This window comes from Mesoplodon mirus (assembly GCF_964341445.2).
Source record: "Mesoplodon mirus genome assembly, chromosome: 3".
Lineage (NCBI taxonomy): Eukaryota > Metazoa > Chordata > Mammalia > Artiodactyla > Ziphiidae > Mesoplodon > Mesoplodon mirus.
In genome coordinates, this window is record NC_138978.1 from 88,147,724 (window position 1) to 88,165,813 (window position 18,090).

General features: G+C 34.5%; 1 protein-coding gene across 10 annotated transcripts in view; it reads right to left on the reverse strand.

The window, feature by feature from the left end:
- Positions 1-18,090, reverse strand: part of EVI5 (ecotropic viral integration site 5) — a 236,174-nt gene that overhangs the window by 96,848 nt on the left and 121,236 nt on the right. For 5 of the 10 annotated variants that reach the window (XM_082613396.1, XM_082613395.1, XM_082613394.1 and 2 more), the window contains 3 exons: positions 16,949-17,002; positions 15,058-15,090; positions 14,352-14,498 (listed from right to left, as the gene is read on the reverse strand). In XM_082613396.1, coding sequence (XP_082469522.1) covers positions 14,352-14,498; positions 15,058-15,090; positions 16,949-17,002 — 234 coding nt within the window. Of the gene's footprint in view, positions 1-9,052; positions 9,171-14,351; positions 14,499-15,057; positions 15,091-16,948; positions 17,003-18,090 lie in introns of those variants that run through there. The other 5 variants (XM_082613399.1, XM_082613397.1, XM_082613400.1 and 2 more) reach the window with 3 other exon arrangements.

An 18,090-nucleotide genomic window follows, 5' to 3' on the forward strand; every position in this document is an offset into this window, starting at 1 on the left:
GCCAGGAAAGGTGACTGGTACCACACAGCCTGAGAAAAAAACTGCAGCACATGTGGGCAGTTCCAGCTGCTTACCAGGAGGAAGTGCCATGGAAGACAGTGGCTATGAAACAAGTGAACATTGGGGAACAAAAATTCCTAGTACCGTGTCTATTTAGGAAACTTTTTAGCACGGTTGATCCACCTCATTTTACAGTTTTCCCAGACGAAATAGAAAGAAAAAAAATAAAAATAAAAAACAATCAAAATCCTGAACCCAACAACACTGCACTGAAAACTTTAATACAAAGCAAAACAAAAATTGGGCTTTTATGAGGTTGACTTGAGGTCAGGAAAAGAATGATAAACTTTTGAGAGGAAGGAAGAAATCATCAAAGCCAAGAGAAGCTCAAAGTGAGGTTTTTTTAAAAAAACTTATTTAATGAATTTATTTTTGGCTGCATTGGGTCTTTGTTGCTGCACGTGGGCTTTCTCTAGTTGTGGCGAGTGAGGGCTACTCTTCGTTGCGGTGTGCGGGCTTCTCACTGCGGTGGCTTCTCTTGTTGTGGAACACGGGCTCTAGTCACGTGGGCTTCAGTAGTTGTGGCACATGGGCTCAGTACTTGTGGCACACGGGCTTAGTTGCTCTGCCGCACGTGGGATCTTCCCAGACCAGGGCTCGAACCCGTGTTCCCAGCATTGGCAGGCAGATTCTTAACCACTGCACCACCAGGGAAGTCCCCTAAAGTGAGGTTTAATAACAGCTATCATATCAAGCCCAAGCCTTGACCATTTCTGATGCAGCTGTTCTGTTTTAAGATGTTCCCGTTCCTGTTCCACTCACTATAAAATAGGTTTTAAAGTTTATGATGATAACAACAATGAACAGAGTAGCTAACAACTACTGCGTGCTCATTATATGTCAGGCACATGCTAAGCGCTTTGTATTCTCATTTAACCTTCACCACAACTTCCACTTTACTAATAAGTAAACTAAAAAGACTTAGCAAGGCAAACAGACTGGCAATTCTGTTAACTGGGAATGTGGATTACAGAGCCCTTATATGGCTTAACATTTAAGCCTATAAGGGTTGAAATAATATGTTTTAAGAGCTTAATATATTGTTTTAATATATACTGTTCTAAGAATTACTGGTATAATATTAAAAATCTAAACACCTAAAAAAAATTAAACATCTCACATAATATTCTTGTAATAAATTCCTAAGAATATACTTCATATTCAAATTAGTAAACTGGAAAAATATATAATTTGTTTTACCAAATGACAACTGCCACAATTACAATGGCTGATAAGTCAGCAAGGGGCCATTTATTTAAAGGTCCACAAATAATGAACGACTTTCCTACACTTACATCAAATTTGCTTTTGTCATTGAATCTCTTACTGCTTCTGTGATACCAGCAATCCCATTCCAATGAAATTGACAGAGATTTTTTTTTAGTGGAGTCTCTAGCCCACCTACTTTTTTTTTTTTTTTTTTTTTTTTGCAGTACGCGGGCCTCTTACTGTTGTGGCCTCTCCCGTTGCGGAGCACAGGCTCCGGACGCGCAGGCTCAGCGGCCATGGCTCACGGGCCTAGCCGCTCCGCGGCATGTGGGATCTTCCCGGACTGGGGCACGAACCTGTGTCCCCTGCATCGGCAGGCGGACTCTCAACCACTGAGCCACCAGGGAAGCCCCTAGCCCACCTACTTTTTAATCCCAAGTGCTTTTCTGGTGTTGTAAAAGTTACAAAAGTAAAGATAAATTAGAATGCCCTTAGTAGTCTTTTTTATTTGTATCTTGAATAAAACAACAAAAAAATGAATTCACACATTCAATGTCTGAAGAATATATAAGTGCCCTAGTAAAAAGTAAATGTTTGTATTTAAAGATGTTTCTTGTATTTATTCAAGACCTGATAATTATATGTCCTTTTAAGGACCCCACATATTTCATGGAACCCTGTATTCTTCTCTCTTGTAGTACTAATTGCCACTCTAATTAAATAATTTTCACAGTTATCTATTTCTATAAATACTATACAATCAATGCCAAGGATAGTGTGATTTACCACTATATTGCCAGAACTAAACTGTACTTTTCATAGTAAGTGAGAAACATTATTTGCTGAATCAATTAGCTAGTCAACTCTTGGTTTAAAAAACAACAACAAAACCCCCCTCTATCATAAACCATATATTAAACAATGGGAGTGGAAATTCAATGCTGCAAAAATAACCTATAAAATCTATTTGTTTCAAAAATAAACAAAATTTGTAATAGTGTGGGAATATGGTACATTTCCATTGTTACATCCAAAGCATCTGAGAAAATGCCTGTACTATCAAAGAGTCCAGAATGATTCTATGCAAGACAATATTAAAGGAGAAAAAAACTTAAATAAAAAGTTGCTCTCCCACCCAGCATATGATCCAAAAAAAGATGTTTGTAATCCCCTCTACCACCATGTTCCAATGAGTCTTTTTAAAAAAATCCAAGCAATATGGATGTACTATTTAAAGATTTGCCACACTAAACTTTTTTGAGAAATTGGGGGCTTTCCTGGTGGCACAGTGGTTAGGAATCCACCTGCCAATGCAGGGGACACAGGTTCAAGCCCTGGCCCAGGAAGATCCCAGATGCCGTGGAGCAACTAAGCCCGTGCATCACAACTACTGAGCCTGAGAGCCACTACTACTGAGCCTGCATGCCACAACTATTGAAGCCTGCATGCCTAGAGCCTGTGCTCTGCAATGAGAAGCCACCGCATTGAGAAGCCCACACACCTCAATGAAGTGTAGCCCCCGCTCACTGCAACTACAGAAAGCCCGTGCTCAGCAACGAACACCCAACGCAGCCAAAAATAAATAAAATAAATAAAATTTTTAAATTGGTATAACATTTTAAAATTATTTATTCCCAACATCTGAAAAATTACACACATCCTTTAAAAAGTGGAAGATTATCTCTGATTACTTATATACACAAACTGCAAGATAGTTTGATGAAGAAAATGTTAAGAAAACAATTATTTCCACTAAAGTGAACGTTCATTTATTATTTAAGCTGAAAAGAGATGATTACATATGAATATAAAACATTTAATCTTAGTAGACTAAGGCCAAAATTAGTTTGGAAGAAAGCTTCTGTTCAGATTTCTAGGCATACTGAGAGTTTACCAAGCTTAATGTGTTAAGTCATCAGTCTAGTGTGGATTTTTAGAAAGATGTACATAAATTTACCAATAATTACAAATTAAATGGCTTTTTCTTGAAATGTCACCAAAGTAGAGTTTGAAAGTGTTTATAATGCAGGAAGAAATATTAACTTCCATATTCATAAAGAAAAACAAACCCACTAGGTAAATCAGGTGTGGGGCAATTCTAAATGCTGCTTAACAAACACACTTTCTAAAATAAATTATCTAGACGATTTCACAACTTGCACTAATGGATAGTTTTTAGTTTATTAATGTTTATTCATGTGTTTAATCTAAGTAAGATTAGTTTCTATTCCTCATATCAAATCCTTGGTTCTTAAAAGTATCACATAATTATTTCATATTTTCTTCTAGAATTATAGGAAGAGGAAGGAAGATCGAAAGAAATCTGGCCTAGCCTCCTGTTAAGTACTTCCTGGTACAAAGGTCCCAACAACCTCAAAAGGCGGTCATTTCAGCACTCAGCAGCTTTAAGTGTTACAATCCTTCTTGTATATGCTGATCCTAGCCAACAAACTGCTGGACAACAATTACTTATTCAGGACACCTGAATGATAAGCAGTCATGTGTAGGGCAAAAAGTTTATAAATAGATCAAGCAAGACTCAGACAGTTGGTCTCATCAGGAAAAATCATCCAATATAAACACATCTGTGCCCCATCACACTCAAAAAGGACAAAGTCAGACATGCAACTGTATGAAATATAATTGGATCATTTCTACTTCTATGGGTTTCCTAGAAAAACTGACATGCAACATGTATAACAAATACTTAAAGGGATAATTTAATCTCAATGCTTGGTTTATCTTATGCTTAGTTTAATATTTATTATTTAATTTAAAAGTACTAAATGTAAGTAAATATTAAATTTTATTTAGTGTAGTAAATACTAAATAATAAATTAACACAACATATTATATAGCACAGGGAAATATAGCCATTACTTTGTAATAACTTTAAATGGAGTGTAATCTCTGAATATATATGCTGTACACCTGAAACTAATATTGTAAATCAACTACACCTCAATTTAAAAAAATAATTAACACGATCATTTTTGAAAACCAACAATATCAGGTTCAAAGTATCAAAAGCCAGCATAAAATGCAATCAATGATCTGTTAAAGACAATTACTCAATAATTGAGTACTGCACAAATGCTTTTTAAAGCATATCAATACTCAAAATTTATTAAAAATAAAATTTACCTTTTAAAAACTGCTGCTCAGAAGTTTAATATATATCATTGTACCAATAGCATTAAAATCATTAAATATGATATGAAACATCAAAACAAACAAAAGCCCATGAGCCTGGAGTGATAGAAAAGTATTCATAGTGAGTAAGAGAGAGAGATTGAAGGGGAAAAAGAGAAAAGTCTCTTTTACAGAGGAACATTAGCTAACAGTGTAGAAAAAAATGAGAAAATATGAAAATCACAATTTTGGAAACCCAATCAGAGGATGCTAAAACCCTTAGGTAAAAGGTGAATAGAGAGCAAGATATTTATTTGGTACAGAAGTATTTCCCAATGTATTACTTAATTGTTGCAAAGAAGAAACCATACCTTTACAAGGGAAAGGCTGTGTGGTAACCAAACTTAGCATGGTGATCAAACTCAGCAGCATCACTAATAGTGGGAACTTACACTATGTGATTCCCGATTTAAAGCAAAGTTCACAACATCATCTATAATCTAAATGTTAAAAATGTTTAACTGAATCTAGGTTACAGGAAATGTGACCCTATGAGAAAGGAATCAGACAAATCCAGGATATGAGACAAGACAACTTGGTTACATCTGTAAAAAGTCAATGTCATCCCTAAACTGGCTTTTGTTTTTTCTATCTTTAGTCAGTCTAGACAGAGTTTTATCAACTTTATTGATGATTTATAAGAACCAGCATTTGATTTCACAGATTTTTCTCTATTTTTGCTTTATACTGTTTTCAATTTCATTAATTTCTACTCTATTACTTGTTCCTTCTACTTGTTTTAGATTGAATTTCCTCTTACATGTCTAGTTTCTTAAGGTAGAAGCTTAGATTGCTGGTTTGAGACTTATTTCCTTTCCTAATATAAGCATTCAATGCTATAATATTTCCACTAAGCACTGCTTTAGGTAGATCTCACAAATTTTGATAATGTGTCTTCATTTTCATTTAATTCAAAACACATTCTAATTTCCCTTGAGATGTTCTCTTTGACACAGGGGTAAAAATGTGTTGTTTAATTTCCAAATATTTTAGGGATTTTCCAGATAACTGAATGCTGTTAAGAGTCAAAGAAGATACTTCATATGATTTCAGTTACTTTAAATTTGTCAAAATTTATCTTATGGTCCAGAATATGTTCTATCTTTGTAAATGTTCCATGTGTACTTAAAACTAACATGTATTCTGCTGTTATTAGGTGAAGTGTTCCATAAATGCCAACTGGGTCAAGTTGGTTGGTCTTTGATATCCATTCCATAATGATTTTCCCCCTACTTGTTTCACCAATTACTGAGACTGGGGTATTTAAGACTCCAACTGTACCTGTGGATTTGTCCACGTCACTTTTCAGTTCTATCAGTTCAGCTTCATGCTCCCCTATCATTAGGAGCATACACATATTAGGAGACATATATTTCTAAATACATAACAATCCTAAGATTGTTATGTCTTCTTATGGAACTGACCATATTACCAACATGAAATGTACCTCTTAATTCCAAGAAGTCTGAAGTCTACTTTATTTGATATTAATACAGTCACTCCAGCTTTCTTTTGCTTAGTGTTTGCATGGTATTTCTTATTTATCTTTTTACATTTTTTTCTAGTTGTAATTTAGTATACTGAAGACCACCTTGATCCTTTTCACTGTAGGAGTGTCACCCTCATTAGCTATCATACTATCCACATTTCCAATATTCATATAATAGCCTACTTGGCCTCTGTCACTTCCAGCCCTTTTAAGTGAGACCATCTCAGATTCACTGAGATTCTGGGAACAACCTTATTCCTAAGTAGAAGAACATAAAAAAATAAATAAATAAATATAAAAATATGTCTGCTCTACTCTGGCACATTAACGGAGATGGCCTATCCAAACACCACATCTTCCCAAATCACGTAAATCACAGCTATGGATAATAGCCTCCATGTTCAACACTTGCCCAAGCTGCTCTCTCATTAGCCCACTAAACTCCTGATAATCCAAATTCTTGTCTCTTTTATGTCTTAAACTCCCTTGCCTTTGGGCTACAGTTCCTATAGGGCATTCATCTGACAACCTATTGTAAGTCACTTCTGTAGTTGCCAACCTTGACCTGCTCTGCACTACTCCACATTGCATTCTCCTTTTAGTCTCAGTGCAACTACAATGCTGATTAAGACATGCCCAACTCCAGCCCTGAGGGCTCTCCCAGTCCTCTCAGACTCTTCATACAAGCTAGCTCACTTGCTTCTGGTCCTACCCTGACCTCAACCAATGGGTTTCAGCACTGGGATGTTATATGTTCTCCCTTATTTCCACCTTCTACCACAATTACTCAAACTAAATGCGTCATTTCCTTGAGCCGTATACCCTTCAGTTCTGTAGCCTTCTTCTTTAGACAATTAGGCACAATTCAAATAACACTTTTAAATGAACAATTCAGTGGCATTTAGGATAGTCAGAATGTTGTACAACCACAAATTTTTATCTAGCTCTAAAACACTTCCATCAGTCCACAGTAAAACCTCTTAAGCAGTTTCTCACCCTTTTCCCACTCAACCTTCTGGCAACCACCAATCTCTGTTCTGTTTCTATGGATTTACCTATTCTGGATATTTCATACAAATGGAATCATACAATATGTGATCTTTTGTGTCTGGCTTCTTTCACCTAGCTTAATGTTTTGGAGATTCATCCATATTATTCATAGCATGCATCAGTACTTCATTCCTTCTTATGGCTGAATATTTCATTGTATGTATATACCACAATTTGCCTATCTATTCTTCTGTTGATGAACTTTTGGGCTATGTCCACTCTTTTGTGAATGATTTTGCTACAAACATGTGTACACATACTTGTCTGAACATCAGTTTTCCATTCTTTTGGGCGTACATCTAGGAATTGAATTGTGGGTCATATGATAATCCTATGTTTAAACTTTTGAGGAACCACCAAAGTGTTTTCCACAGTAGCTGACCATTTTATATTTCTACCAGCAATATACAAGGGTTCCAATTTCTCCATCTCCTTGCCAACACTCCTTTTCTTTTTTACTTATTATAGATATCCTAGTTAAGTGTGGAAACCTCATAGTGGTTTTTTTTTTTTTTTTTGCTGTATGCGGGCCTCTCACTGTTGTGGCCTCTCCCGTTGCGGAGCACAGGCTCCGGACGCGCAGGCCCAGCGGCCACGGCTCACGGGCCCAGCCGCTCCGCGGCATATGGGATCCTCCCAGACCGGGGCACGAACCCGCATCCCCTGCATCGGCAGGCGGACTCTCAACCACTGCGCCACCAGGGAGGCCCCTCATAGTGGTTTTGATCTGCATTTCCCTAAAGCCTAATGATGTTGAGCATCTTTTCATATGTTTGCTGCCATTTGTATATTTCTTTGGAGAAAGGTCTATTCGAGTCTTCTGCTTACTTAAAAAAACACGTTTTATTGAAGTACAATTGATATATAACATTATATTAGTTTTAGGTGTACAGAATCATGATTCAGTATTTGCATATACCATGAAATGTTCACCACAATGTCTAGTTAACATCCATCACCATAGGTAGTTACAATCTTTTTTCTCGAGATGAGAACTTGCAGTATCTACTCTTTAGCAACTTTCAAACAGGCAATACAGTTGCCTATTGTTAACTATAGTCACCATGCTGTACATTACATCCCCATGACTTATTTATAACTGGAAATTTCTACCTCTTGACCCCCTTAACCACATTTCACTCACCCTCCCATCTTTTGCAACCACCAATCTGTTCTCTGTATCTATGAGCTCGGTGGGGTCTGTTGTTTGTTTTTAGGTTCACATATAAGTGGGTCATGTGATATGTGCCTTCTCTATCTGACTTATTTCATTTTGCCCAGCATAATGCCCTCAAGGTCCATCCATGTTGTTGCAAATGGCAAGATTTCATTCTTTTTATTGGCTGAATAATATTCTAGCATGTGCACTATGTGTGTGTGTATTTATGTGTATCATTTTCTTTAATCATTCATCCACTGGTGGATACTTAGGCTGTTTCCATGTCTTGGTTATGGTAAGTAATACTGCAATTCTCTGTTCATTTTTAAATTGAGTTGTTTGCCTTTTTGTTGAAAGGGTTATTTATATATTCTGGATGCTAAACACTTAAATATGTGAGTTTCAAATATTTTCTACCACTCTGCAGGTTGCCCTTTCATTTTCTGGATAATGTCCTTTGATGCCCAAAAGGTTTAATTTTGAAGACCAATTTATCTATTTCTCGGTTGTTGTTGTTGCTGTTGCTCATCCTTTTGGTGTCAAAGAATCCATACCTAAGAATTCACTGCCAAAAACCTGAGCTCATGAAGATTTATCCTTACGTGTTTTAAAACCATAAGGATCATTGATCCATTTTGAGTAATTTTTTTATGTGGTGTGTGGTAGGAGTCAAAGCTCATTTTTTCACATGGTGATGTCCTGTTTTTCAAGAACCATTTGCTGAAGAGACTATTCTTCCTTATCAAATGGTCTTGGTACCCTTGCTGAAAATCAGGTGGCCATACATGTATGGATTTATTTCTGAACTCTCAATTTCTATTTCATTGATCTACATGTCTATCCTGTTGCCAGTGCCACACTGTTTTGATTATTCTATCTTTGTAGTCAGCTTTCAAATTGGGAAATGTTGAGTCCTCCAACTCTGTTCTTTTTCAAGATTGTTTTCACTATTTAGGGCTCCTTGTAATCCCATATGAATTTCAGGATCAGCTTTCCCATTTCTGTAAAAGACTGACAGGGTTGATAGGATTAAATCTATACATCATATTAGGTAGTGTTGACATCGTAACAATATGAAGTCTTCCAATACATGAACATGGGATCTTTCCATTTACTTAAATTTCTTTATACCACTTCACACCTACTACTAGCTACTAGGATGGCTTTTAATAAAAACTCAGTAAAGAAAAAAGAAAAGAAAAGAACAAGAGTTGTTGAGGATGTGGAGAAATTAACTGGAACCCTGTACACTGGTGGGAATGTAAAATGGTGCAGCAGCTGTGGAAAATAGTCTGCTGAGTCTCCAAAAAGTTAAACATGAAATTACCATTTGATCCAGCAACTCTGCTTCCAGGTATATACTCAAAAGAAGGGACTCAAACAGGCATTTGTATGTTAATGATCACAGCAGTATTATTCATGACAGCCAAAAGGTAGAAACAACCAAAATGAGCATAAACAGATGAGTGGATAAACAAAATATATACACATACAATGGAATATTATTCAGCCACAATAAAAACTAAGGAAATTCTGATATTAATGCAATGCTACAACAAGGATGAGCCTTGAAAGCATTATGCTAAGCGAAATAAGTCAGACACAAAAGGACAAATATTGTATGATTCTACTTATATGAGTTACCTGGAAGAGGAAAATTCATAGAGACACAAAGTAGAACGGAGGTTACCAGGGGCAAAAAGGTGGAGGGGGGGGAAGGAGAGTTATTTTTTTTAATGGATACAAAGTTTCTGTTTGAGATGATGACAAAGTTCTAGAAATATAGTGGTTATTGTTGCAAAAAATTATAAATGTACTTAGTGCCACTGAACTGTGAACTTAAATGGTAAATTTTATATTGTGTCTATTTTACCACAGCAAAGAAAAAAAATTGCCAAGAAGAAAAAAATTGAGTGAATATGTTAAGTGAAGGAAGCCAGACACAAAAGCTTCATACCTTACAATTCCATTTACATGAAATTCTAGAAAAGGCAAAACTACAGTGACAGAAAGCAGAGAGGCTGCTGGGATAGAGAGGTGAACTGCAAAGGGACATGAGAGAAATCATGGGGGGTGATGGAAATACTCTACATTTTGATTGTGATAGTGATGGTTATACAACTAATATCAAAACATATCAAACCATACATTTTAATTTTAATTTGATGAATTCTATTATATGTAATTTATACCTTAATAAAGTTCATTTCAAAAATCAAAAAGAAAGACTTGAGGTAATCTAGCCTTATGTAATCATTTTAGAGAAAAAAAGAAACCCAATCCTTGAGTATCCAAGGTCACAAAGTTAGCAAAACAGGATTAGAATTCAGTTCTGTATATGAAATCCAAAGCTATTTATAGCATATAAAATGAAACTACTGGCAGTAGAGGGTGGTGGTGGTGGTTGATTATACTGGTAATTCAATACCTCCTGCTGGAATAGACTGGAAACCCTTAGAGAATTCTGAAGACTTCATGTTGTTATATTGGAAGGCTGTATATCAAGACAATTAGCAACAGATGGTCACTTTCTAGCAGTAGTATGCTCACTACTTTGTGAAGAAACTACTCCATTTGTCAAAATTCCGATTAGTAAGATTTTGTATCTTTGGATCTTAAACACATTCTGCCCTCTGAAGCAATATCAAAAGAGACTAACCACTTTTCCATAAGATCACCTCTCAAATACTTTAAAATGACCATACCTGTGATGTTCTTATAAAATCTTCTTTAGTAGAGTCTAAAAATATCCAGGGATTCCACATCTTCCTATACTTGCCATAACACAGTCTGTAAACATTTCATATGAGTTTTGGTATTCAAACCAGATACAACACTACAAATTTTCTACAAGCTACTTAGAACTGAACTGGATTATTATACTTCTAGAAGACTATACTTGGGATAAGGAATGCAGGGAGTCTCATTATATTATTAGTAATTCCTGATTCGCTGTCAATTTCTCAATTTTGTTACATAAAGCATCACTAAGATATATCTTTAAGTTTTACATTTCGAGGCAAGGCTATAGATTTACTTCTATGAAATAATCTTTTATTTAGTTTCTTATTCTGAATAGACTGTTTAAATATTCTGAAATCTTGACTCACCATTAACATATTACCTACATTCCTAGGGGATTCCCTGGTGGCAGAGTGGTTAAGAATCTGCCTGCCAATGCAGGGGACAAGGGTTCGAGCCCTGGTCCGGGAAGATCCCACATGCCACGGAACAACTAAGCCCGTGCACCACAACTACTGAGCCTGTGCTCTACAGCCCACGAGCCACAACTACTGAGCCCACGTGTCACAACTACTGAAGCCCGTGCGCCTAGAACCTGTGCTCCGCAACAAGAGAAGACACTGCAATGAGAAGCCCACGCACCACAAGGAAGAGTAGCCCCTGCTCACCGCAACTAGAGAAAGCCCACGCACAGCAACGAAGACCCAATGCAGCCAAAAAAAATAAAATAAATAAATAAACAAATTTATATATATAAAAAATATTACCTACATTCCTGAAATACTTCATGTAGGAGACAAAGACCTCTGACACCTCTTTACTTCAACATGAACAGCCATTTTGATATAGTTAGTCACCTATAAAGCCACTTAAGTTTACTATTTTCATCTGTATTTCTCTACCTTGTCAAGAATGATATCATGAGAGACGCTACCAACTTGTAAAAATTTTTGTTTGTTATAGTAACAAAGTTAGTTTGTTATGACTTATGCATAGTAAATTAGCTTTTAGCAAGTAAAAGTTATTTTTCTAATTGTTCACAAGCCAGATGTTCCAGGAATTTTTAATGAAGCATCAGCAAGGTCACTGATCCTCTTCTGAGATATCTAACCACTATTACCTAACTGCAGTTGCCAACCTCAAAGCCTTTAGCATCTCTTATTTTCTAAAATCCTTTTTAAAAAATCTTGCAAGTTACTTTAATATCTAATATCACTTTACTTTGAAACTGGAAATTTAACGAAGACTCTGTTACTTCACCTATTTTTGTGCATTGCTGCTTTATATGTCTGCTTTACAGTTTATTTCAGTTTAGGAGAATGTCTGCTTAGCGAGAAAAAAAAATGGAAGCAAAATTGAAGTAGAGATTTGATTTCTACTTGTTGTATCGCAGCCCCACAATATGGGTCTATCTTGTCCTTTGAATTAGAGTACAAAGATTCTTTTTGTTAGACTTAACTATTTTCAAAAGCTTCAGTTCATTCTGGCTGTTTTTGCTTGCCCACTTAGCTTTTTCATTATAAACCAACATTTTTTATCTTTGATACACATCTATACACAGGTCTTACTATATGAAAAACTGTGCAAAAAAACTAATAATTTATGACTCTAATGTATTAAAGACTGTAGCTTATACTAAATGTAAATATAATACTTATCTTTTCCAATAACAAAATCACATTACACTGATAACTCAGTTCAACTTAATTCTCAACATGACCCTCCAATTCTGCTTTTCCTATTTTTATGCTTTGATATTATTGACATTTCATACAAAGGCAAAATGAAACATCTAAGTTCCCATCTTTTTAGTACAGTCAGCCCTCCACAGTCACAGCTTCTGCATTTGCAGATTCAACCAACCGTGGATTGAAAATATTCAGGAAAAAAAAATCCAGAAAGTTCCAAAAAGCAAAATTTGAATTTGCCATACACAGACAACTATTTACATACCACTTACACAGTATTAGATATTATAAGTAACCTATAGATGACTTAAAGTATATGGGAGGCAGCATGAAGCACTAACGTAGTAGAGACTACAGCAACACTGTGTGTGAATATGAATTTTTAAATATTTAACATACAATATAAATGTTTATAATGAAATATTCATATACCAAAACAGCAATTCCAAGATTTAAAGGGAAAAAATACACAATCTCAATTTGTTTTGTTGTGCTACTCTTGAATATATGTTCAAAGCTATACTTCAAGAATTTTCATTATAAAAACATATTTACTAAGTGCAAAAAATAAAAAAAATAAAGTATATGGGAGGATATATGCAGATTAAATGCAAATACTATGCCATTTTACAAAAGGGACTTGAGTATACAAGAATTTTGGTATCCTCAGGGGGTCCTGGAACCAGTCCCCCACAGATAACAAGGGATGAATGTATTCTCTTACCACTCTGCTATTCATTTTTTGTAACCATATTCAATTAACATTAATAGAAAAAATTTCATGTTATGTTTTTTTTCAATTACCAATTTCTTTTTTGCTTTTAGTTTTCTGCTTTTCATACTCAGATGATAATGTTTCTTAGTTTTTCTGAATAAAAATAACATCCAACCTTGAAGTCATTCTATTTGCCTTTCAGACCTATATAGAATTCTAGGTTTACTACAACTCTTTCCATCTATTCCTGTTACAATCCAACTCCTACTTGAAAACAGAAAACTGAAACAAGAAATAATATCTCTTCAAAGATAAACAGCTGGCTTTTCTTTTTAACTCTCATATTCTTTATTAATATCACACTTGTCTGAATTTGCCAATGGAAAATAATATCTAAGTTACAAAAGGTACCTGAGGATAGCTGTACAATCAGAAGCTGTTTAGTACTCTAAGTTAGTTAACATAATATTTTAAAAGTACAGTTTTTTTATTTTCACAACTTCTCTCTTCTTGAAAAAAATGTAAGCATATAACTGAACCCATAATTTAATGTCTTGATGTAAGAAGACTATAGTATTTCACAAGATATAAATCACCATATTATCAAAGATTTAAATGAGATAGTTACATATTTCCTACATGTTGGGTAGTATCTCGTGTACACAATTAACAAAACTATCAGAAGATTTAATAATTACCCATGGAAAAATACCTTTTATAAATAAACAGATTTCTAAAACCTAAAAAGCAGGTCTGACATACATCACTTATTTGCTGTGACTTAAAATATAATGTAAGGAAAGAAAACATTACCTAATTCTAACAAAACTGTGTAGACAGAAAAAAAAAAAAGTTAGAACAAGGAGTCTTTAGGCCACAATAAGACCTCTAAATATTACAGAACTTAAAATTGATTAACTTAAGAATTCAATTAAAGTAGAAAACAAAATTGTTTAAAACAAGAGCACAGAAGTTGTGCTTAAAAAAAAAAAAAGTTTAAAGGAAGGGGATGAGAAAGGTGAGAAAAACCACTACCAGACTCCTTACCCATTGCTGTTGGTGCTGGAGCTTCCTGATGGTATTTTCAGCTTGCTCCAGTTTAGCACTGGCCTCATCACTCTGCTGTTTGATGTTGGCCAACTCCCGTTTTATGAGGTAGTTTTCCTCAGCCTCCTGGGCTCTTGTCACTTGTCCCTTAGGACATAATTTTTGTGTGTGTAAAGCAATTTAGGATAGATTCAAGAAAGACTGCCTTTGTGAGGTATAGTTACTTACTTTGACATGTTAAAAAAAAAAAAAAAAAGATCACCTCAGAGAACAGAACAGCCTGAGTAATTATTAGCCAGCAGCTCATTATCGCTCCAGCAAATTTTGGGAAACTAAATGAAAAATTCATCTGATAATCGTAAGAACAATTCTTCTTTCAGTCAATAAAAATTCAATTCATGCAATATTATTGTACATGCAGGACTAATGTTTTCAATGAATAGTGGTTAATTTCACAGAATCCACTGATTGACATTTTGGAATAAACTTTAAAATAAGGTTAGCTCTAAAACGTGCAAAAGATGGGTTTATTTTAATAAAGATAACACACTATTATCAAAAATTAAATTTACACCCATAGATACCACCCCAAAAATTATTTCTAGAAAAATGCATGTAAAATTGCATGCATTAAAATATGAATTTTTAGGTTTAGGACTTTCCTTAGATGTTAGAGAAAGTGCTTAAAAAAAAAAAAAAACTATACCTGTATCAATCTATCTGCCAAGGAAGCACTTTCCTACAAAAGGAAAAATTCAGATAGAAATATAAGAGAAAGAAACAAAATAAAGGTGATAAAATTAGGAGTAAGAAGAAACAACACATACCCAAATTCCACCTACGTTTCATTGTAATTAAGATGGACATTTAGATTTTAAAACTATTTTTTATTGCATGTGTTTCTATTCTTAAAAAAGAATATATCAAAATAAGGATAAACTGCAGAAAATCATGTGCTTCTAGAAGAGATCAAACACAAATTCCAAGAGGGTTTTCATTATTTGGGACAAGCTAATATCTTCTTTTTAAAGCATACTTTAAGTACTTTTAGTGTCAGCCATATTGTCAAATCATTTATATGAAAGGGAGAAGGAATTTGAGTAAGCAATTCCACTTATGAAGTGTGACAGCAATTTGTGCAACAGCAACTTCCAAAGAAGCAAAGCAAGGAAAATATGACAAATGAAATTAATGAGCTCAACCATAGTAAACTCTAGCAATAACTGAGTAAGTAAACATTTCAGTTACAGACTTTAATTGGTATCTAAGTATTTACAGAATTCTAAGTGCTAAAGAACACACCTAGGCCATCTAAGCCAGTAAAAAGGTACTTAATTTTCTAGAAGCAAAATCCAAACTTAACTCTTTCAGACAGCACCTTTATTATTCTTAAGGTTCAATGAAATAAAAATGATTTCTCTGTGAAAATGTCTTACTCCAAAGATAAAAGACCACCTACGAAGATGTACATTTTACTATAAACTGTTTAGTGGAAAAAATATATATTGATAAAATCAAAATGACTTAAAAGCAATTAAGCTCAACCTTTTTGCAGTCACCAAAAAAGCAGAATTATCTTCAAACCAACTAATAAGATGAAAGAAATATATCCTTAATATAATGTACCTGCAATTATTATATAACAAAAATATACATGTAACAAAGATCCTATCCTTCTGCCATGCTATTTAATATGAAACCATCAATACTTTCAAACAAAAGAAAAACATGCAAATAATCTATATCTTCATTCATTTCATTCCTAAATATTGACCTGTAGACTTTCACAGAAGATTTTAAGATACTTGGCAATATCATGAGGACTATTTTTTAAACTACTAATTTTCATCTTTGGTAAAAAGAAAACAAAAACAAAAAAACCCAAAAGAGTTTGTGAATTCAGATGTTTTTCCTTTAGTAAACCAAAACTCTTAGGCTATACTTTTATTACTTAATACATTCTTATAGCATCAGGAACAAGACTACGAAAGACATTACATCAAAAGCACAATAAGAAAAATAATGCAAGACTGACACATTTACCCAGTTATTTTACATGAAACAGAGAGGAAGAGGTAACAAGCGGTATCAAAATAATTCTAAGAACCAAAAGTTTAGTCACAATTCCTGTGTTGAAAATCAACATCATGGTGAATTTTTATATAAGAAATCAGTCAGTCATTTTGACTAAACTTAAAGCAATCCTAGGCCTTAAAGAAAGCACTGCCACATTTAATATATGGCACGACAGGGCAACATTTGAAATTCACCTTTAAAATACTACACAGAATGGATTCTCAATTAGGTTACCCCTAAAGAACATACTTTTCAGAGGTTATGTAACAAAAACAAATGACATCAATATGTTACTCTAATAATAACCTCGGTTTGAAACTTTAACCTTAAGAGTTCAAGGACTAGTAATGATCAATTTTTATTGACAAGTTATTTAGTTAAGTAGTAAGCTATGCAAGCTATGCAAGCTAAGCAGTCAATACCACAACTTCAGAGACGTGCCAGATTTCATGAGCCTTTATTTAAAATAGAAAAATTATTGTGCATTCAATGGAAGTTTACATAAGTAGCAATTTACTTACTTTTTCTAATGTTTCAATGTGCTGTTTTAGTAGTCTATTTTCTGTGCGTAACCTCTGCAGAAAAAGAAAACAAAGGTTTGCTTGCAAACATTCCTGAGAAGGAAAAATGATACCTAAATCATAGTCGATAAAATGTACCATCTTTTATAAATAGGAAAGAGTCCAAGAAATGGCTACATTATCATCTGTGAAATTCTTAAAGGGTCAGAGTAAGAAATGCATGGCAAAGGAAATGACCACATTCATCATTCCAGCTATGACTGAATTTTAAATATAAGCTAGAATACATACAAAATAACCCCCTTCTTTTCTGTACCTAGCATAATGACTCATAATCAGTATTTTCTTTTTCTTTTTTTCCTGGCTGCACCTCACCACTTGCAGGATCTTAGTTCCCCGACCAGGGATTGAACCCGAGCCCTCGGCAGTGAAAGCGCAGAGTCCTAACCACTGGACCGCCAGGGAATTCCCAGTATTTTCTTATATGTCTTAATATCCCTATTAGATAGAAAAGATTCTAACTCATTTATCTCCTACAAAGACTACACAAATAATATTCAAATGTCTATCAAATAAACAAGAAATCTGAAAAATGCATGTTCATAGGATAAATATCAAATTGTCAGTTTAGAACTATATCAGCCTCCATTTATAATGTGTTATATATGCCAAGTTGCAAAGTTCCATTCTGAAAATATGAATGAGTTATTTTCATCGAATGAATTATTTATCATGAGTTGTTTTCAATTTAAGAAAATTACTAGCATTTTCTTGTAGTTAAAAGAGTAAAACCAGATTTAAAAAAAAAACAAACACTTCACCTAATTGCTCAATGCCCAACTCCAAAAACCCCGTTGAATTACTGCTATTAAGTATTACATCTAAAACACCCTACACTATAAACTGGTGCAGCCACTACGGAAAACAGTATGGAGGTTCTCAAAAAAACTAAAAATTGAGTTGCCATATGATCTAGCAATCCCACTCCTGGGCATATATCAAGACAAAACTATGATTTGAAAAGATACACACACCCCTGTGTTCATAGCAGCACTATTTACAATAGCCAAGACATGGAAACAACCTAGATGTCCATCGATAGATGAATGGATAAAGAAGATGTCACACACACACACACACAC